At 35.5% G+C, this 22,205-nt stretch overlaps 2 protein-coding genes across 3 annotated transcripts; one reads left to right on the top strand and one right to left on the bottom strand.

Moving 5' to 3' along the window:
• Positions 1-1,574: 1,574 nt before the first annotated feature.
• LOC120141206 lies at positions 1,575-2,054 on the top strand. The gene has a single exon (XM_039156142.1). It carries the CDS (start codon positions 1,575-1,577, stop codon positions 2,052-2,054), a length of 480 nt encoding a protein of 159 aa, XP_039012073.1.
• Positions 2,055-8,552: 6,498 nt separating this feature from the next.
• Positions 8,553-20,845, bottom strand: LOC120143199 (probable LRR receptor-like serine/threonine-protein kinase At1g06840). Of its 2 annotated transcripts, XM_039157587.1 has the most exons (20): positions 20,627-20,845; positions 20,182-20,332; positions 19,047-19,118; positions 18,807-18,878; positions 18,584-18,727; positions 18,394-18,465; positions 18,180-18,251; positions 16,791-16,865; positions 16,183-16,251; positions 16,002-16,070; positions 15,814-15,885; positions 13,837-13,923; positions 13,502-13,570; positions 12,767-13,281; positions 11,931-12,089; positions 10,894-11,177; positions 10,315-10,366; positions 9,942-10,192; positions 9,388-9,522; positions 8,553-9,030 (listed from the first exon to the last, which is right to left on the bottom strand). In XM_039157587.1, the coding sequence occupies exons 1-20, from the start codon at positions 20,736-20,738 to the stop codon at positions 8,677-8,679; spliced, it is 2,886 nt and encodes a 961-aa protein (XP_039013518.1). In that variant the 5' UTR covers positions 20,739-20,845; the 3' UTR covers positions 8,553-8,676. The 2 variants fall into 2 exon arrangements, with proteins under 2 accessions (XP_039013518.1, XP_039013523.1); XM_039157592.1 differs by lacking the exon at positions 18,180-18,251.
• Positions 20,846-22,205: the final 1,360 nt, after the last annotated feature.

Raw genomic sequence — 22,205 nt, 5'->3', positions numbered from 1 at the left:
ATTGGGAAAAGTATCACTTCATGCTAACCGAAGGCGTTGTGCTAGGCTATAAGATATCTCATAAGGGAATTGAATTGGACAAACCCAAAATCAAGGTGATTAAGAAGCTACCCCCACCAACATATGTCAAGGGAATTAAAGGTTTCCTTGGACATGTTGGGTTTTATAGAAGATTCATCAAGGACTTCTCCACAATATCCAAGTCCTTATGCGCCCTACTTTATCAAAATCGGTCATTCATGTTCGATAAAAACTATCATGACATGTTCACCGAGTTGAAACAAAGACTTGTCTCTGTGCCCATTATGGTCCCCCCGATTGGACATCACTATTTGAGCTAATGTGTGATGCGAGCGATTTTACCGTGGGAGCTGTGCTTAGGAAATGTAGAGGTAAAATTTTCCATGTTATATATTATGCTAGTCGTACATTGAATGAAGCATAAATTAATTACACAACCACTGAAAAGGAATTACTTGCTATGGTATTTGCATTTGAAAAGTTTAGATCATACTTGATAAGCACCAAAGTTATTGTTCACACTAATCATTCAGCTATAAAATACTCAGTCAACAAGAAAGATGCCATGCTTAGACTCATTAGGTGGATATTACTATTGCAAGAATTTGACTTAGAGGTGATAGATAGAAAAGGTATTGAGAACCAGGTTGCAGATTTTTTATCTAGGCTAGAAAATAATTTTGAATGCCATCACATTTTAGATATTCAAGATGCATTCCCTGATGAGAAAATTTTATATGCCACGGCAATCTATGGTACGCTGATATAATCAATTTTTTTGTGGAATTTTACCATATGAATTGAACAACCAGGGCATGATGAAGTTCCATCATAATGCTAAATTCTACTTTTGGGACGAGCCATATTTATTCAAACAATGCGTCGATCAAATAATTTGACATTGTGTCCTTGAGGATGAGTAAAGAGACATTCTACACCATTGCCACGCAGCCCCCTGTGGAGGCCATTTTGGAGGTACGAGGACTGGTGCTAAGGTTCTACAATTAGGCTTTTACTGGCCTTCACTATTCAAGGATGCTCATGCATTTTGCAGAGCGTGTGATAGATGCAAGCGCACTGTGAACATTTCCAGGTGACATGAAATGCCATTGAAAAATATTCTGGAGATCGAGCTCTTTGAGATGTGGGACATTGAATTCATGGGATCGTTCCCATCTTCTTTTGGAGACTTGTATATCTTTCTTGCTGTAAACTACGTATCTAAGTAGGTTGAAGCAATTGCAACACCAAATAATGACTCTTAAATCGTGCTCAAGATCTTTCACAATAACATCTTCACCTGATTTTGAGCACCTAGAGCCATCATTAGTGATAAGGGTACTTATTTTGATAACAATATAATTGCTAATGCATTACAAATATATGGAGTATGACACAAAATTACCATGACATATCACCCACAAACCAATGGGCAAGCTGAAGTGTCCAACCGAGAGATTAAGCAAATCATGTATAAGATGGTGAATCCTAGAAGGAAGGAATGGTCCCCAAAGCTTGATGAAGCACTCTAGGCTTATCGAACAACATTCAAAATGGCATTGGGAATGTCACCTTTCAAGATGGTGTATGGGAAATCATGCCACCTACCTGTGGAGTTAGAGCATAAGAAATATTGGGCTATCAATAAGCTTAATTTTGATGTACAACTAGCTAGGGAGCAACGATTACTCAATCTGAATGAAATAGAAGAATTTAGATCACAAGTACATGAAAATGCTAAGATTTTCATGGAAAAAACCAAGAAGTGGCATGATCGAATGCTTTTTCCAAGGCATTTTCATATTGGACAGCAGATGCTCCTCTTCAACTCCAGGGTGAAGCTTTTTCCTGATAAACTAAACTCACGATGGTCCAGACCCTTTGAAGTACACCATGTCTACCCTCATGATGATGTTGATATCAGTAATATATATGATGGGACCATTTCCAAAATTAACTGTCAACGTCTGAAAGCTTATCGAGGAGCTCCACCCTTGCGTGACAAATCGACACTCTTCTTGCAAGGTGCCTGAATCTGCAGAGTATTTTGAAGACGCCATGACATTTTGAATTTACTCATGTGCATAAATAAAACATTTATTTTATTTTATTTTATTTTATTTTATATTCATTTATTTTTCGATTAATTAAGTGCTTTTGAATTTTTAGGGACCCACGCAGATGGCATGAGAGGACTTTACGGTTAAGGACATAGAAGTTAGTTGTACCAAAAAAAATAGGAGGGAAAATCTTTACTTTTGACTTTTTAATTTTTTTTCGTTTTTTAGATTTACTTTTCATTTAATGCTTTAATTTTTTTCCCAACCCAAACCCCATCCACCGATTAAATAACCTCACATTTCTCCCTTTTTATTTTATTTCTATTTTTGTACTCTTTCACTCCAACTTCATCTCTTTCTCTTTTTCCCCCTACTTCAAACCACACACCATAACCAAAAGCTTCAAGCTTTTTCATTTTTTCTTTCTTTTGTCAACCAAACAATGGTGCGCTCACGTTCGTCGAGCATGACTCCTTTGTCTCTACCACGTTTCATCGACGAAACGATGTAAGAACGTTTCAAGGGTAAAAAACGTCGGGTTTTATTTGAGTTATGTTTCATTCCAACGCTGAAGATGCCAACCTTAGAGGCGATGTCATAGACATTGTCCACCAACGTAATTGAAAAATTTTGATAGGCATCCAGGGAACTGGAATGCCTCTCTTGTGAAGGAATTTTATGCCAATTTAACTGACCCAAATCAACATGTCGTGGTGGTTCGCGGAATTTCTATTCACTTTATCTCTTCGACTATTAATCGTTACTTTAAATTGCATGATATTGTTGATAGCCACACCACATTCGCAAAGATAGTAGATAACGAGACTTACCATGACATATTGGAGGACCTCTACTTTTCAAATACAAAGTGGAATGGGCAAAAAGCCAGCCGAAGATCGGTGTATTGCGAGAGGCTATAACTGAGGAATAAGTTATGGAATCATTTCATGAAGCATAACCTTCTCCCCACTACCCGCAACACCACTGTCTTACTATAGAGGATGCTTCTGCTGTACTCTATTTTGGTAGGGCACTCTATTAAATAGGAAATTAATCGTGGAACAAGTTCATACTTGTTTGAAGGACCTGCCAGTGCCCTGGTATTTCTAAAACTCATCTTGGTACTCTGTTGTAAGAAGAAGGTGCCCAATGACTAGTTTGATGAAATATTGCCTGGGTTGCCTGGTATTACAAAGGTCAGGCTGCATTCATTGTTTAGATTCAAGGAAAACAATGGTAAGGAGAAAGAGGAGAGCACCACCCGAGCTGATGCAAACCAAGATGGCATGGCAACACTAGACGCTCTAGAGGAGGTAGCCTAGCAGACCCAGGATCACGTGGCAAAGCTGACCATCAACCTAACGCTCTTACGTACCTTCATGGAGCTCCTCCCGCACGTTGCTCTTGATATCCAAGTCTTCCCTGATACGCTCTTACGTACCTCTGTGGATGCCACGACATCAGCAGATGTTCTCCAGCCCGCTAATAAGGAGGAGCCAGAAGATGTTGATCCAATCCACTCAGTGTCAGCAACTGCAGGCCTAGAAACTGAGCTCCAGCTACCAACCATGACAACATCCTCACAGCCCACAGAGCCACTTAATGCAGAACAATAAAAAATGCCATAACAATTCCCTCAGCTAAGGAGTCGACGCCGTTTGAAGAAGGCGTTTAAACTTGAGGAGCCTCAATTCACCTTGATCCCTGAATGCCTTAGGACCCCCTATTGTACCACCAACAGATTCTGAACACTCTAGTCCCATACCATTGTGTAAGCACCCACGTCGCACGGTAGCCCTAACACCACCATAAATAGTCAAGGTACCTTGTATTGTATTGCATTGTATTGCATGCAGTCTAGTTTTTACTTAGTTTTTGTTTAGTATTAAGGACAATGATTCTCTCAAGTTTGGGGGAGGTAGGGTTCTCAAGTCATTGCATGATAGTATTAGTTGAATGAATATGCCATGACATTAGTAAGTTTTTGAGTTAGTTCATTGGAAGAAATTAATGATGCCCGATGATGATGAACTCTTTATGACTAAAATTGAATGTACGTGACTGTTTAGGATGATGGAACCAACTCTAAAACTTTCTTATTTGTAACTTTCTGATACACGATTATATGTTTCCATGTTTAATGAACTTAGAATTTTTTTATAAGAGAAGTCTTGCATGTCTAAGCGTAAAATTTTGACAATGTCCTTGAATGATGAAAACCCAACATGTTCCTGAAAATGAAAAAAAATATTTGAAATGACAAATGATGGAAAAAAATGAAATTCTGAATAAATGTTTCAGATAAGTGTAGAGGGACACTCCACTATGTCATGGCATTTTTTGGATACTTCATTTAAATAAATGACAGCCATAGCAAATGAGTGAATGAAAACAGTCACGAGATGACTCTGCCCAATATGTTAGGGAATGGAGTGTTTACTCCATCTCATTTCCAAGTCTATAATGGTAGGTGTGATAAGCTGCCCCTCATAGCAGTGTTAAAAAAAGAAGAAAACAATGTGGGAGTCAACTTGTAAATGTTGTGGCAAAATAAGAGAGCTTGCTTAGAAATTTTCTAGACTTCTTAAGCATGGACTTGATACAATCACACACACAAACACAAAGGATCTTGCCCTAGGGGACAACACTTGATTTCTCAAATTAGTCTAGCATGTTGAAGCCAATTGTTCTGAGGGTTGAAACTCTATCCCATATGACTATCTTGAACCTGAACTTGCCATGGTATTTTTATTTTGCTTACTACTATCCATTGCTTGAGGACAAACAATAGCTTAAGTTTGGGGGTGTGATAACTCCGTAAAAAGACCATATTTAGGGTCTTTTCACTTAAGTTATTGACTGTCTAAAAGGTTATATCAGATCATATAGATGTATTTATGAGCATATAGTTGCATGTAGCAGAAATATATTTTGTCGTGGCATTTTATTTTGAAAACGGTGTTGCGTTATGGGGAAGGTGCTTTGTTTGATGATGTGCACGATTTGGGAGCAAGGATGAGCGAGGAGAATTGTCGTGACAAATTGGGAATGTTGAGCAGAATGTAAATGCCAACTCAGACGGCATTTCGGAAGGAAAAAAGACAAAGGAATATATTTTTCAACCAGTTGTCCTTATCTTCATGTGCCTTTAGATGTCAGACACCTAGGAGGGAACATCTGCCATCTTGGTCGGTTGATCTTGTCTACACTTATGCCTAATTGCTAGTCGCTCAAGAGGGAACCAATACTACCTCTACAGCACCCTCACGTGAAGGAAACAAACTTAGGGTCGCATGGGAATTTTGACACAAATCTATAGGTTTATTCCCCACTATAAATAGGAGATGAAGCCACCGGATAAAGAAGACTCGATTTTACACCATTTTGAGCTAAAATTCTTGAGAAACGAGTAAAGAGGCAGCTGGAAGAAAAATGATCTTTTTTCTGTCATTCGCTTTTGCCGTGGCATTTCTTCATTAACAAGCTAGAGGGAGTGGCGAGCTAGACATCCAAGAGGAGCTAGCAAGCTAAGGTGGCTTGTGGTGGATGAGGGGAGCTCCGATAGTGCACGTTGAAGGTTTTTCCTCCATCCATTTGCTGTTTTTATTACTTGTCATACTTGGGTTGTATGGAACACATGATCTTCATGCCTTATTGCTTGGAATATTTGAATCCCACCATGAACTAGCTTTATTTGGTGGGAGTTCACTATAGATGTTTAAGCTTTTTATTTAATGGATGGTTGTTTTTCTTTATGTTCTTATTTGTTTTGCTTATGGTGCTTAATGTTTTAAGGTTGTAGGAACTATGAGAGTATTCATTCCTTAGGAAAACACTTAGTGTTTGAGAGAAACTAAGTAGCTCATCTTTAATGTTCGAGAGAAACTAAGGATGATCAACATAAACAATGGGTTTTATACAGTAACTAGTCCTAATCCACCCTTAGACATAAGGCTAGGATTTCAATCGACTAAAATGAGTAGTGCTCGATCGAGAGGTTAGATACTACTGTTGACACTGAGTGGTATTACCGTGACATATTCTGTTGATCTGAACCAATGAGATACCTGCACCTGTTAACGCCGAGAGGTATTGCCAAGGTACTCTTAACCTATCGAGTCCCTTGACTAGAGATAGCGTAGGGAATCATTAGCAAACTCTGTCGGACAAGTAACACATAGAAGTAAGACCATCATGAGAAGATAGACTTAAGTTTCCTAAGTGACTCCTATTATTCATTTCTATAGTAGCTTGTAGTGTGAGGATTATCAAGTCATTTTATTCAAATCCAGTGTTTACATTTTGTTTTGTCTTTACATTTTCATTTGTTTCACTACACTCAATTTATTTTTCCAATTTCCATCCATTTTTCCAAGACATCCCTATTTGCTCCCACATCACACTATTATTCCATCTCCACCAACATACATTTCACATTGCCTCAACATTCTCATTGGTACATACCATCACACTAACTATACTTAAATAAACTAGTTATTTTCTTTGATTAAACTTATAAATTTCCTTCAATCCCTATGGATACGATACTCACGCATCACTGTATTACTTGTTCGATTATGTATAATTGCACATATTTCGCGTCCATATTTAGTACCCACAAAACGCGAACATCGGGAAACACCCAAAAATCATCCTAAAGGTCTTAGTTTGATCCCAAAACATCTGCTAAAGCTTAAAGAATTTACTTACTGTCATAAAGTGCCATAAAAACACATGTTTTACATCAAAAACATTATATAATCATGAAATCAAGTATAAACCCTAAAATGCTCAAATACTCAAATCTTAACAAATATTCATGCTTGTGTAAGCCTTAATATTGCAAATCATTATAAATACACTACCTTGATATTAGAAACTCGAAATGAAGCTCCTTTAGCTAACCAACACTCTCCTCTAGGACTTGGATGATAAAAACCCCACTTTTGCTAGCAAAATAAGACACCCAAAGCTTAAATCTTTTAAACAAATTTACTGGAGGGATTATGGACTAATTTGAAACTTAAAAGAAATATAAAAGGTGCTCTAAAACTTTCCTTTGATATAGACACTTGGAGATGAAATAAGAGAAGGAAATGAGAAGGAATGAAATGAAAGAATGAGACGAAGGAAGATAAAGCTCTCATATTTTTTTAAATGAGATAATTATGATTTTGGTCCTTCTCATTTTTCTATTATGCAAAGATCATCTTTTTATGAACAATTGGGCTCGATCCAACCTAATTAAGCCAGACATGGCCCAACGACTTTAATTAAGAACTTCACGAGATCCACATACCTCTCGGGTAAACCCAAAACTACTATCCCAGAATTTGGGGTGTTACAAAGTGGTCTTTATAATTTAAATTATGGACTAATTAAACTTTTCAACATACTTCAAGGATCACATCATAACCATCATCAGTATTCAAGGATCAAATTGAACAATCTTAAACATTATTCACTGTTAGTATCAATACTAGGGTTGTTAAAAATACTCGACCCTGTTGACCCTGCCCGTCGACCCTAACCTAAAAAATGGGTAATTCTCTAAAAAAAAATTACCCGACCAGGCCAAGTACCCGACCTGTGATTTTTTTCCGAGTAGTTGGGTCGAGTCTAAGCCGAAATGTTTTATAATCGGATACCCAACCTGACCCGGTAATATTAATATATATATATATTGTTTAAATTATATATTTATTTTAGATTCCTTAATATTTTTACCTTAAAATTAAATTTAAATCCCTAATTTTTTCTTATATTTGTATTATGTACTTTTAAGTTTTAAATTTTACAAAAAAAAATTAATTTGTTAATCTGAGATTCGAAAAAAATACGATCGATATTAATAACTTTAATTTTTTCTTTTGGAAATAAACTTTAATATATATATATATATCCTTAAATCTAACTTCAAATATCTAATTTTTGTGTATGGATTGTGTATAATGAACTTTTCAATTTTTATGTATTTTCTATGTGATTTTGAAAGAAAAATAAATTAAAGAAATAGATGAACCGCTACACGTGACTCTAAAATGAGGGTACCCGACTATCGGGTATCCAGACGGGCCGACAAATATACTACCCAGAAAACCGGATACCCAATTTTGAACAAACCCAATCGATACTGTTCATTTATTTTTAGGATAAACATATATTAATATTATAATAACAAAAAAAGATACAATATATTAATTATATAAATATAATAAATTAATTTGTATTAAATAACTATAAAAATAAATAATTTAAAAATAACTAAAAATTCCATAATTTTGATTCACAATGATCCGTACTTTTCAAAATCCTTTTTAATTCTAGATGGCAGGAACGGATAACAATTCGTGTTATCCGGCAAAGAAATAACGAAGGAATGAATGCATATTAATTCAATAGCACTTTTGTGTTCCTAATTTGTTGGTTAGCACAGACGCAGAGCAGGAAAAAGCAATATTACAAGAGCATAAGACGTAAACAAACTAGTACTGGTTTATCTGAACAAGGCACGAGATTATCTACACATCGTAATTCATATAAGGAACCAACAAAGTAGCTATCGGTGGTCCAAAAAGGTAGCTTCTATCTTCATTCATCTAGGCGTGATGGAGGGAATGACTCCACTGACAAGGTCACTACCTGAAACATCCGATGACACATAGGGATTCTTCACCATTGACGACGACGACGATGATGGTGGTGGTGGCGTCATCTTTTCATCTACGGTATCAATGGATTTGGAAACCCCCATGTTTGACTCTGGCATCATCACCCAAATATTTTCAACCTCACGAACCACATCCACCATTGAAGGTCTACTGTCTGTCTCTTCTTGGCAACATTTGAGGGCCAATGTCAAGAACTTCTCCACACATTCAGAAGGATAAGAACCCATTCTCCCATCGATCACCGAGAATACCATCCCAGATTGATATGCAACGTTAACCTGATACCCATTGAAACTAACATTAATATTATGGAAAATAAATAATCACAGACGAAACAAAGAGTCAGGAGAGGATATGACAATCATCAAATACCGAAATGAACAAGTCCCTGATGCTCCATAAGGACACAAAAGCAAACCATCAGAAGATTTGTAATCCCAAGCACCCAACAACACTGCTAATTTCTCTATTTTATTCAAAAGAAAGTAAATATGACCTACATCTCATTTAGTCTAATAACTCAATAACTTTTATTTTTGACCTAAAATTTCCCATGAGAAAGGGGAGGGGATACTGAAACCAAGATCAAATTTCCAGGGAATACCATATTGATAGAACTAGAAGTAAAACTTTACCTCTCGAACAATGTTTTTTCCATGTGAAATCGGTTGCATCCCAGTCAAAAGCTCCAGAAACACAACACCTAGGCTATATACATCACTCTTGTCTGTCAACTTATGTGTCAGGAAATACTCAGGATCGAGGTAACCCTGCCACAAGAAAAACAATTACTCCATTAGAGATGGATATATTAGATATATTGGACCACATACTGATAATTACACGTCAATTCACATATTTTAAATTCCAGTTCTTAGCAGTTTTCTGGACTGGTGCAACTCTAAAAAGTACGAAGGAGGTATTTCATAATCACATCAATCTCTGGCTTGAATTCTGATTTGTTTGTATTATTAGTACTTTCAAAATTTTCATTTTACCATCTAAAGTCTCGGTGCTAAATCATTGCTGTTTCAATCTAAAAAAGGGGTATGTAGTTCGCCGATATAAGAGGAAATGGACCACATTAAAGAAAAAAAGGAGAGAGAAATAGAATCAAAACTAGGTCTCTTGTGAAGCTACAGTTTATAGTTTCGTCATTTCTTTGAAATGAACAACACAAGAAACTTACCGGTGTCCCCTTTACAACTGTAGATACGTGAGCAGGAACTGCCCCTTCCACATCTGGAACTGGGGCAAGTCTTGATAAGCCAAAATCAGCAACCTTTGCAGTGAACTTTGGATCCAATAATATGTTGCTGGCCTTGATATCTCGGTGGAATATGGGAGGATCTGCTTCCGTGTGTAGGTATAGGATTCCCTTGGCTGAACCAAGGGCAATTTTTAATCTCATTGCAAAACTCATAGGCTCTTTAGACTTGGCTGTTATATCATATGAACATAGCACTAGATTAGAGCATTTAATATAGGCATAAAAAATAGCAAGATCAGTAAAAGTGACATTTGCATTCCTTATTTTATAATTTATCAAAATGATGAATTACCTGAAAGATTATCCCTTAGAGTGCCATTTGACATAAACTCGTATACTAACATCTGAATGTGCAAAATGACTTCTATTAGATTTTATCCATACAATGATCTTCAACAAATATAAACAAAATAATGAAGAGCCAGTCTTACTATATTGTAGCACATTAATATTACTCATAAAGAATGAAGTTAGAACTTAGAAGAAAGTATTAACCTTAGTTGAATGTGACAAAAGAGCCAACTCTAAGCTTATTAAACCTGGTAGTACCTCTCCATTCGTGTGCGTGTGTCGTCTCATTTTATTTATTTATTTTTTTGACATCAGTTAACAATGGCAATTCAAAATGGTTTTACACCTTTCACTTTTGTTTTCGATTTAAACAGTTTAAATTCTTTGTTTAATTGCTTCAAATGCATAAGTGAACGGAAACTGTAAAACAACGGCTCCTCTGTCATATTGCTGACCAGGTAAATTGGTTTGAGGGTACAAGGGATTCAGCTGAGGATACCAAAGGTAATCTGAATCTTTTAAGTGATGGTTTATAGAAAATGTACAATATACACGATCCATAGCAGATGAGTAAAAGTACCTGCTCGCCTTCTTCATCACAATATCCAATCAAAGATACAAGGTTCCGATGGTGTAATCTTGACAATAATTGAATTTCAGTAAGGAACTCCCTTTCACCCTGTAATGATCCCTCTTGAGCACGTTTTATGGCTACTACCAAGCCATCAGGCAAAGTCCCTCTATAAACCTTTCCGTACCCACCTTGGCCAACTTGTGCGGAGCTGTTGAAATTGTTTGTTGCCATACCCAATTCCGTGTAAGTGAAACTCTTGACACCATCTATCTTGATTGGCGATTTCGAAGCTGTAAAGAAAACAGGCTCAATGTTGATAGCAAATTTGTTTTACACTGGTAAAAAGGATCTTTGGATTGATCCATCTTTTAATACACGCTATCAAGTTTCTTTCAAAAATAACTAAAGCAAATATACGAGAAAGAAACAGGAAAATTTTTAAAGGTAAACAGGATAATATTTGGTGAAAAGAAAACTATTAGTGGAGATGGCTAATGAGCAGGTTCAGGTTTGGCTTCTTTCAGACTTGGGCTAGCCTGGTCAATTTTTGATGTTATGGAAAAATTCAACCGTTTCAGTATGCCTTATTCATTCAGGCTCGGGTTTTTTTTTCCTTTTGGATATTTTCTTGCTCAGATGTTTGGAGTCGGGTCTTTGATTTTAGGGTCAACTTGAGTTTGGGGAGGTAAGGAAAGAATAAGTGTTTTCAGATGGGTTCAAGTTCAGTCCATTCCTACAAGAACTAAATCAATCTCCAGTATATACACAAAAACAATTTTAAAGGCATAATGCTAATACTAATTTTCCTTTCTAGAAGTATGCAACAGATCATAACTAGAAAGTAGGGTTTCCCCTTATTCATTTTAACAAAAAGACGATAAACAAAGTCCAAAATCAATCACAAATTTCCAGATAGAGAATAGAAAAATAATTCAAAATACCAAACAATAATGTTTTATTTTATCACAGATTACATAATGTATAAATGGAAATTGCAATTTTTCATAGTTAGCCAATCCTATTATAAATTTTGCGATACTCACTTTGACGACGTTTTGAAACTACACGGTAGTTCCTCAATCGCACTCTCAAGATTAAGAGAGTGACAACTGCAGACAATGTAACTGCAACAGCAATACCCCCAAGTACAATACCAATCAGTGCACCCGTACTGATACCAGATTTTGAAGTGGTGACAAACACTGCAACACCAATGAGAAGTTAGAATTATGAACACATAGAGACAGGCAGAAAAAGCTAGGTTTATGTCATATCTGCATGGGCAAGTCATAAGTGATACATTATCAATAAGCAATACCAACTGTCTTCCAGGTTGTAAACATCCCAATTGTGGTTGGCTCAACGTATAATATCTAGCTAGATCTTCTTATTTTTGAAGGTCATTTTAGAAATGGAAACTTTGTAAGAGCATAGAATGCTTTGATTAAGATTGTCTGTGGCAGACGATCAGAGAAAAGGTTTATGATCTGAATGCCAATTTTAGCCATTAGAACTGCAAACAATCTCACCACGAAAAAAGGGCAATAAAACCATTTTTCTAAAGTTTTCCTTTAATCCAGAGGACATGGAAATGTAAATCACTGAATCATCAAATTATGAAGAGTTTCAATGCCTATCGAGTTATGCATAAGTTGTGGAGAATGATAACGTTTAAGGTAATATAAACATAATGTTGTCGCTCATGTCTTCATAGCTCACTCGGTTTAAATCAACCATCCAAAAATTTAAGGGAAATCATAAAAATCAAACTTTAACTAAATTATTATGGTATACTTCAATGTTTGCATTTGTTGCGTTTATAGCCCATAAAGTTGCAAAGAAAATATAATCATGTAATAGATGGGTTTTCAAGACAAACCGTCCCTATAGATGTCCAGTAAAGTGAAGTTGAGGAGTTCGTATGGTCCAAAAATGTCGCTGTCAGGAATATGCCATCCTGTGAACATTCTCCTGATTCGCTGAACCTCATTTTTATTGAACAAATTACCAGTGTTGCTGCTGGCATTATAAACAGGATAGAGCTTCAAGTACATTTTCAGTCTGGGTCCTTTTTTCCATTCAAAAGAATCAATATATAGCTGATTAAAATCCAATTCAAGACCATTGGTAAGATACTCCTCAAATCTACTTATATATGGCAAAAAATCTGAAAAACCAGGACTCTTCAACCGGTATCCAACAAGAAGAGGTGCAGCACAAAAGCAAGATAAGTTAGATGTAGGTGAATATTCAAAAGGGAAGGGGCACGACTGAGGTTGACAGGCAGCAGTGGAGTTTGTTGCAGACTGACTTCTAACAACATTATCACTTCGAGATGCACATAGCTGGGGTAAGCTTAAGTTGTTATTTGAGCACACAGGGTTCCCTTTGAGCCTGAAATTATTATGAAATTATTCACATAATTAATCCAAGCAGTGTAGTAATAATTTCAGAGGCAGCATCAGTGTATACATTAAAAGTACCCCAAAAAAACTGAATTTTCATTGAGCAAACGCACGTGTAAAGATATATTTTATTACTGATGAAGAAATAATGTACATAATATGCATGCTATTCATTAGAGATAACATTAAAAGCAAGTTTAGAAGCACACCAGAGAGTGACATTTGGAGGGAGGTTAGTGCTGCCTAAAATATCAGTAAGCATATTGTTCTCCAAATCCCTGCAAGTGTCAACGAGCCAAAGGCCACAGCTTAGTGAGAAAATATGCTAAAATTGATGATTGAACATTCTAACAAATTTTTGCATTTTTAAACACAGAAAAATAAAATTCCAACCACAACAACAGCACACACACACATAAGGCTACTGAAATCAACCAAGCAAAATAACATTGCAGCTCAACATATTAGCTCCAAAATCTTTGAGGCGCACAGAGTCGAAAGAATGGGGAAAAACTAAATCGCATTTGCTCTTTTTGGTGCTTACACAATAAGACTTTCTGTTGCATTCAAAGTCTTGTTCTGCCAAAGGGAGGACGGAATGGATCCATTCAATGAATTATTGGCAAGTGACCTGCGATGAGAATATTTGGCAGCATAAAAAAACTAAATTCATAAAATAAGGGGGAAAAGTTTAAATAGAAAGCAGAAAGGTGAAGGAAAATGTTAAAGGCTGTAACCTTTTCCTTTTTTTTTATTAATCTATAGGGTGATTACAAGTGGTAGTATCTGTTTTAGAAACTATCAATTATTTGACAATAAATGCTCAAATATCCTGCAATCATTGTAATTAAAGTATATAGAATTAAATGATTTATATTACAGTAATGTATTATTGGGTTATAAGTTAGATATTTGATTTACGTATTTTCATTATATAGGGCTAGTATCCGTGTATATATAATATATTTCCTTTCTAAATAAAACTAGACTTTTTCCGTTACTTTTTTCCCGTAACATGGTGATCAAAGCCTATTTTCTCTGATTTCCTTCTTTCTCAGAAAATTTCCCCAATTTTTTATTTTTCCAATATACTCCTCTCCTTCATGAACCACCATCCACAGTTTTTTTTTTACGTCACAACCGTTGTAAGGAGGTGCACAACTTGATTTCTGGACGGTCTGCCAAATTCAGCCACCTAATTCTCTGCGAATGAGGCACACACGCCAACTCATTGTGTCGAAAAGTGATGATATGACGTGGTATACCATCACTTATTTACACTTAATATGTGTCACGTCATCACCTATATACCTGTGGTAATTGGCATATGCCACATCATCACTTTGAAGATATGATATATACCATGTCATCACTTTGAATACATGACATGTGCTACGTCATCACTTTGGACACATAAGACTTACCATGTCAGTGACAAACATTGATCGTTAGTTAACTAACGGTTTTCAACTAGTAAATAAACATTTTGTTCTAAAATGAAACGTTGGCGATTAAAGTGCCAAAAAATAATGAGATAAAGTGATTATTTTGTCAAATATTAAGGGATTTTTTGATATTATATTTCGTATAAAAAACAATAAAAATAAATCCCGAGTCATGATCCAATGTAAAATAAAAGTATAGAGCTATAGTAAATCCACATGTAAAGTCATGTGGATACATCTAAATGAAGTTGGCTTGGAACATCAATCACCGACAAAATTGGATGTAACAACCAAACAGTTCTGCATATTATCTAAAATATAATCTATCACGAGAAAATCAAACATATCAAAATGGATTGCTGAGCAAGGATAGTTGGTAGTTGATCAAGATGGTCATATTTGTTACCTCATATCATTTTAAGTTATAGATACTAGATCCACTAAGAGTAATTCCCCTCCTTCCCCTAGAGTCCCCTCTTCCCCTTCCCAGAATAGGAGGATTAGGATTAAATTTAGAATTTATAAAAAAAAAAAATTGATGGTTACTTCATTTGTGAAAAGTTTCCAGACAACAAATCTTTATTGGTTATGTGAAGACAAAATAAACATGTTATTAATTTGTTCACAAACACATTGATAATCAAGTTATTTATTTGTGTAATAAATTGGGAATGATTAATATATATGCTCCAATTTGAAAGGAGTGTTAGTAATTACATTAAATTATTTTTTATATTATTTTGATTTATTCCCTTTTTTTATAACTCTGGATGAATACAATACAGTATCTGATCAAAGACACTCACCATTTGACAATGAACGTTCATACCTTTGCACATACAGTGCTCAAACCGGAACATCAAGGGATAACAACAAATCCCTTAACCACTAAAGTCGTTTAGTTCGTGCATTGTGATTTATTCTTAGGTTTCAAGTTATATATTTACTTCACGTTCTTTACTTTATCTAAGCCTAGTATTCTTGTATATATACTATTATGTTTCCTTGGTGAATAAAACTAGATTCTTTTCCGTTATTATTTTCTCGTAACAGAAAACATAGGAGAAAGTCCTCACAGTTCCTGAAGAATCGGTAGGCCCGAAAAGTTGACAGGAATGCTTCCAGTAAGTTCATTGTTGGATAAGTCTCTGCACGTTATTTATGTAAAAGCATTGGTAAAATAGTCCACAGGATTCAAAATGTTGTAGATTCTTTAGGAACATAAAAATTCTGAGATAAGCATATTGGAAGATTAAGATCTTACATGGTTGTGATATTCTGAGAAAGCTGATTTGTAGGTATGGTACCATTAAGCCGATTTGAACTAAGGTCTCTAAAAATTATATAATAAAGAGGAGAAATAAAATATTGGGTCAGTTTTTTAAATGGAGAAACCATAACATAATACAATTACTTGGGATAAAGCAGAAAATATATGAACTTACAAATAACCAAGTTGGCGTATCCTACTTAGATCAGGTATTGGTCCTTGCAAATTACAGTTCCTGAGACTCCTGATAAAGCCAAGCGATGCAGAAAGACAACCATTTATACGATGAGAAAGTCCTCTGAATATTATGCATTCAAATGCATGCTTAACCGTCATCAAGTCCAAATAAAGCTTCTAAAAAATAAAAGTTTAATGACTAGTAATTTAAGACGTGTAACTTCTTCAATAGATCATTCCAGAAGAAAAACTTCTTAAATTGATACTTAATTGGCACAAGTATGATTTCAGGGGTGGAACACTATACCTGTTCTAAATTGTATAAATATGTTTTAATACATATAATTTTCTTTTCAATCTTAATATATTTAAATAGATGTTTGTGCATTACATTGCTTGTTATTTTCTCAATGTATCCTGCTAATTCCATTTTGTGCAGTAGAATCTACATACACGATGACAAATTGCATATGCTAACGGCCTAACGCTTAAATGCCTACATCTTTCTTATAGCTTACAAAATAGAAAAGAACTGTGGCACTATGCTTCCCATTCGCCATCACTTTATAAACTTTCACTAAACAGAAAATCCAAACGAATACTTACAGTTTCAGCAATTTAGACATGTTGCCATAAGAATCTGGAATTGTTGTCCCTTCAAAGTTGTTGTTATCAAGTTGACTGCAAAAGGTCAAGAAACAATTTAGAAACTGAGCACTACGCATGCATTGTTATACAAGGTACAGTTTTTTTCTTCTGCAGATAAAAGAAACAGTATAAGATGTACAGTATATGGAAAGAATAAGCAGTTAAGCACAACCAGATGACAGAATTTTTTTTAAATAAAAAACTCAGAGAAAAAAATACTTCTCTTGAAACTTCAGTTTTGCTCAGAACGATTCTCCTCACAGCGCTAAACAACTACCCAAGCAGAATCTCTCTCTCTCTCTCCATCTTTTAATTTCTTAGCTATATTACACCATTCAGAAGGAAATGCTGAGAAAATATGTTTCTTTAGCAATTATATCAACATCAATCAAACATAAGTCATTGATTCGTCTTTCCAAATAAATAGCGAACATGTCATTCCATAACACCTTCTGGAATGAATTGATTCAATAGCTCCTAACAGATAAACGGATTATGTTTGATGATTCAATAGCTCCTAACAGATAAACGGATTATGTTTGATGATTCAATAGCTCCTAACAGATAAACGGATTATGTTTGATGATTCAATGCCCAAATGAATATCTGCGTCTACCATAATTGGCTACAGAATTTTTTTCTTCTGAAAATGGCTCTGCAATTGAACATATCATAGCTTCTTCAAAGTGTTCACTAAATCTTCACTACTTGAAATAAAGATAATTTAGCATCATTTGGATTGAGAACTCAGATATCAATTGCATTTTGGCCACTTATCACCTACAGTCCTCAAACCCTTCACCAAAGCCTTACCTCAGAAACATATGCTCCTTTCCCGAATAATTGGAAAAGTCATTTCCCTTGCGTATATGACAAAAAGATCAGTTACATGGGATAAGAAAAAGTTACAATGAGCTTGAATGATCACTTTTGAGTGATGTGCTTTAGATATGATCTTAATTCTTTGTATGCTATCAAGAAAAAAAAATGAAATTTCAATAAAAAACTAAAATATTTTATCTGTAATGAGATGAGTACTGATCTCAACTCAGTGGTAAGGATAAGTTACCCATGCCTCTTGTGGGTAAGAGTTGTGTTTTGCCTCCAATAATATCAATCGAAGTAGCAAATTCGAGAATATATAGAAACAGTACTAATCCAGTTCACTTAACATGCTAAAAGAACATTGATGATGTTGTATGCTTAATGTAAAATGCACAATAAACAGTAAGTCCCTAAAACACCTTATTAGTAAGTATTAAAAATGCTAAAGCAAGTCAAGAAATGTAAAGAATCAAGTACAATGTGTTATCTGAGTAAGAGCATAAATCTAAATCCAAACCATACAGGATAGTTAAATTCGGCATTCTGGATAGTTCTGGTGGAAGACGCCCGGATAAATTGTTATTGTCCAGAAGGCTGCAGAAACTCATTTTGTCAGCAACAGAGTGACATGATTGTACAGGGAATCAGAAAAGGGTTTAGATGGTTACTGATGCAACTGATAATGAAGATGAATCACATGACTAGAATTTAAGATAATCATTGGTGAGAAACTTACAAGTGAACAAGATACGGTAATCTGGCGAGTTCAGGAGGGATTTGTCCACTAATTGAATTGTTGTTCATGTGACTATTCGAAAGGGTTCAAAGGAAAAAAAAAAAGAACAATGAATATGAAGGAACGGTATACTGGAAAAAACAAGAACAAATGCGCTGATGGGATAACTAGCAATAAGGAAAATACTTACAAATGCTTGGTTTTGTTTAAGTTTGCAAATGATCTGGGTATTGAGCCAGATATGTTATTCTGGTCAATCTGTATTCTGTCCAAATTTGGAAGATAACCAATTTCTTCAGGCAAAGGACCTGTCAAGTGGTTTCCATTTAGGAGCCTGTAAACAAAATATCATATATAAATAACTACACAATTAATGCAGTTCTGAAGAATTTCAAATGACCTAGACAACTTACAAGAGTTCCAAGGATGTAATATTTCCAATCTCCTTTGGTATACTTCCACTTATGTCATTCCACATAAAATTCCTTCGGTAAAGTCAGAAGAAAAAATAACAGTGAAAAACAAACACTTTATACTACTATCATTAAGTGAAAAACAGCAAAAACTTCCAAAGCCTTTGGCAATAGACATCCTAAAATATAATTTGAAATGAGACTGAGGCAGTTTATCAATGGTAATATATTAAGCCTCACAATATCTGTATGCGAGATAAGAGGCCAAGCTCAGATGATAAACTTCCTGAAAGATTCATATTCAATAGTTGCCTGCAAAGAACATGAAAAAAAATGAATAAATTGTCATTAAAAAATGGTTCACAGAAATATGCCCTTGCAATCAAGAGCATATCTAATCATTAGTATTGAAGTTGTCACAAGAAACATGTTACAGGCAGTCAAGTAGGCCAAGAAACCAGAGTCCGCCTTACTTTACAAGAGAGGAAGCGTAGTTTGCACTGAGCAGCATTGGAAGCTTTCTTCCAAGCCTCACTTTATATAATAGTTGTGGTCAGCGAAATACACAAGAAACTTTAGCATATGCAAAAAAAAATAGAACAGATGATTGATAGTACGTTTCAGCATGTTGAAGAAATTATTACTGAAAACCAAATTCAAGTGTTCGATCAAATATAGGAAGGTACAGGTAAACTGATACTGGAAAAATTTGTTAGCAACTCTATGGTAGATGTACAAAACCAAACCATTGCAACATGTACTGATCTCTCTTTCTTATCTTATGCATCAAACCCTCTTAAACTCATCTCGGGAAAAAAAAACCATGACAATCGCAATCAACTTCATTTGTTTGTCTTATTCATTAATGCCACCTAAACTCATATCCAACAATCACCATTTTCCTTGTATCCAATCCAAATTCATAATGGAAAAGTTTAATGGGAACAAAAATTTGTTGGGTTATTTTTGAAAACCGAATGTTGATGACATGTTTGAAGAGATCTATTCGATGGTGCTTATAAATGAGAGCAAGTTTGTGGAGATCTATGACCCTATGGGTTTCAACTATTTGTAAAGTAAGGAACTTTTTGCCAAGTTTATCCTGACTCAAGCTTAAGGAAAAACTCTGTCAAACCGGAGGTCTAGATTTGATCCTTATTTAAAGGACATATGAGGCTAAGTAGAATTTGTGTCAAAAACACTAAAGAGATCTGGGTCTCGAATCCTAAGATTTCAATCTACCTTCGACAAGTTGAACTATCAATCAAAATTAGTAACAAATCAACATAAGGTGTAAAAGTAAATTGTTACTTGGACAAGGGTGAAAGTAAATATAGTTGTTAAGGAAACCACTATTCTTGTGCTAAACACTCACAGTTCTCTAACATGTAGATAGCCATCATCCTGAGTTGAATTAAAGCACAAGACTCCTGTCCAATTCGATGTGCATGGGTCTCCTCGATTCCAATTACTCAAGTTCTTATTGTTATCAACCAAAGTTCTCCTTATGGCTCGTAACGCCCTGACTGCAAATTGATGCAAATGGAAATGATGATCATTATTAACAATTAAGGACTTTCCATCCAGCATGGAAAGGGAAAAAGGAATTAGATAAGTTCAGAAGAGGCCATGCTCTTACATCTCCTGTGAGAGGCTGTTGGAATTTGGAGAGGGCAAAAGAAAGGAAACTTAAGGACAAAAGTCCAAAACGAAGATCATTTGATGCATCCAAAATACAAAATACAATCCAGGGGGCAAAATTTGAGTACAGGAAGAGGGATTGATATGAGTATGGTGTGTGAAGCGTAAGCAAATTTTACCTTCAGCTGGGTGCGTGATGCCATCTTGAGCTCCAACAAGTAAAGAAGATCGAAAAAGCCACATAAGAATGACAGCTCCTACTGCCCAAGACCACACCCTTGCTGTAGGCATCCTCAGAATGGGGAACTCAGCAGAATTGCCAAACGTGTATACGAAACTCAGAGGAACCTAGCTCCTTGAACAAGAAGAGAAACCTAAAATATAAGAAAAGAGGGAGAAATTTGACACAACAAAGGAATCGTTTCCCTATTGCCTGGCTGTGTTGGTGGTAGATAGTGTAAAATCGAAGAGGTTGGGGTTTGGTATGGCGTCCGAGACCGAGTCCGTATGACAGAGTCTGAATCTGACCAGGTCCACATCAAGAATCCTGCACAGATGATGAATACTAGTATTAAACTTGCACATCTCATTCCATTAATTTCTACTTACTTTTTGATTTTTTACTTAATAAATATCAATTCTCTCTCTCTCTCTCTCTCTCTCTCTCTACTTTCGTATTAGAGTATTAATTAATGCCCAAAGGGTTTAGCTTTGACCTGGTTTGAGGGGGGAGGGAGGGAGGCGCATGCCTTTTTATACTTTACTACCTCTCGGATAGATACAGGCTACAGTACGATAATTTTATCGAAACATCACCCAAGTAATAATTATTTTTCAGGCCGTCTTTCTTCTATTCTTACTAGCACCTTTTCTGACAAGACGCGTATCATCATTCGCGCTTTTGCAGAATTTCGTTTGAATTGGTGTCACGTCATGAAAAGCGCGGATGGTCATTCGTGCCTTATCCGAGATGGTTCCACGTAATGACAGGCGCAGATCGCCATCCACGCCTTTTTGAGTTTCTGGAAAGCGTCAGTAAGGCGCGGATCACCATCCGTGCCTTCCATTAATATCCCAACCGTTCACACCTCTCAAATTAATGAGAAATTCGGCTAACCCCCCTCCCTCTTCTATAAATATCGCCTCCCCTCTTCATTCAAACACAAACCAAACACAAACATTTAAACTCTCTCAAAGCTCAAACCCTCTCAAATTCTCCCAAAGCTCAAATTTTATTATGAATGTAAAATATGTTATTATATTATAATAAATTAATAATTTATTATTTTATTAAATTTTATTATATTAACTTTTTATTAATTTTTGTAATTATAAAATGGAAGGTGATTTGCTACGTTTAGATGAACATCATATCTCGAGTCATTTTGTTGATACGGTAACAATTTTAAATTCTATTTTAATTTTAATTATTGTTAATATTTTATTTATTTAATTTTTTTAGTATTAGTTTATATTTTAATTTCTATAATATTTATTAAATTAGGAGAGAAACCGTATATTAGATCCCTTCATTCGTAATCTTAAGTTAGAGATACCAACCCTGTATGGCCATATTTAGTCGATGCTAGATTCGGTTACGTAGCAAAATATGAAGGGCACTGTAACCTTGAACCCAACCTTATTTCTGCATTGGTTGAGCGGTAGAAACCAGAGACACACACATTCCATCTTCCGTGTGGAGAGTGCACCATTACGCTGGAGGATGTTTCCATGCATTTTGGGCTTCCGGTAGATGGG

This window comes from Hibiscus syriacus, unplaced genomic scaffold, assembly GCF_006381635.1.
Source record: "Hibiscus syriacus cultivar Baekdansim isolate YM2019G1 unplaced genomic scaffold, ASM638163v2 tig00002237_pilon, whole genome shotgun sequence".
Classification (NCBI taxonomy): domain Eukaryota; kingdom Viridiplantae; phylum Streptophyta; class Magnoliopsida; order Malvales; family Malvaceae; genus Hibiscus; species Hibiscus syriacus.
Note: the sequence above shows the minus strand (reverse complement) of the source record. Positions and strands in the feature narration are given on the sequence as shown.

Excerpts from the sequence above, each read along its gene's own strand:
- LOC120141206 (XM_039156142.1), top strand. The coding sequence starts at position 1,575 with ATGGCATTGGGAATGTCACCTTTCAAGATGGTGTATGGGAAATCATGC.
- LOC120143199 (XM_039157587.1), bottom strand. The coding sequence starts at position 20,738 with ATGCCTACAGCAAGGGTGTGGTCTTGGGCAGTAGGAGCTGTCATTCTT. Across the intron at positions 9,523-9,941 it reads CAGTTGTAAAGGGGACACCG|GGTTACCTCGATCCTGAGTA; the intron begins GTAAGTTTCTTG and ends TTCTTGTGGCAG. Across the intron at positions 9,031-9,387 it reads GAAAAAACATTGTTCGAGAG|GTTAACGTTGCATATCAATC; the intron begins GTAAAGTTTTAC and ends AATGGGTATCAG.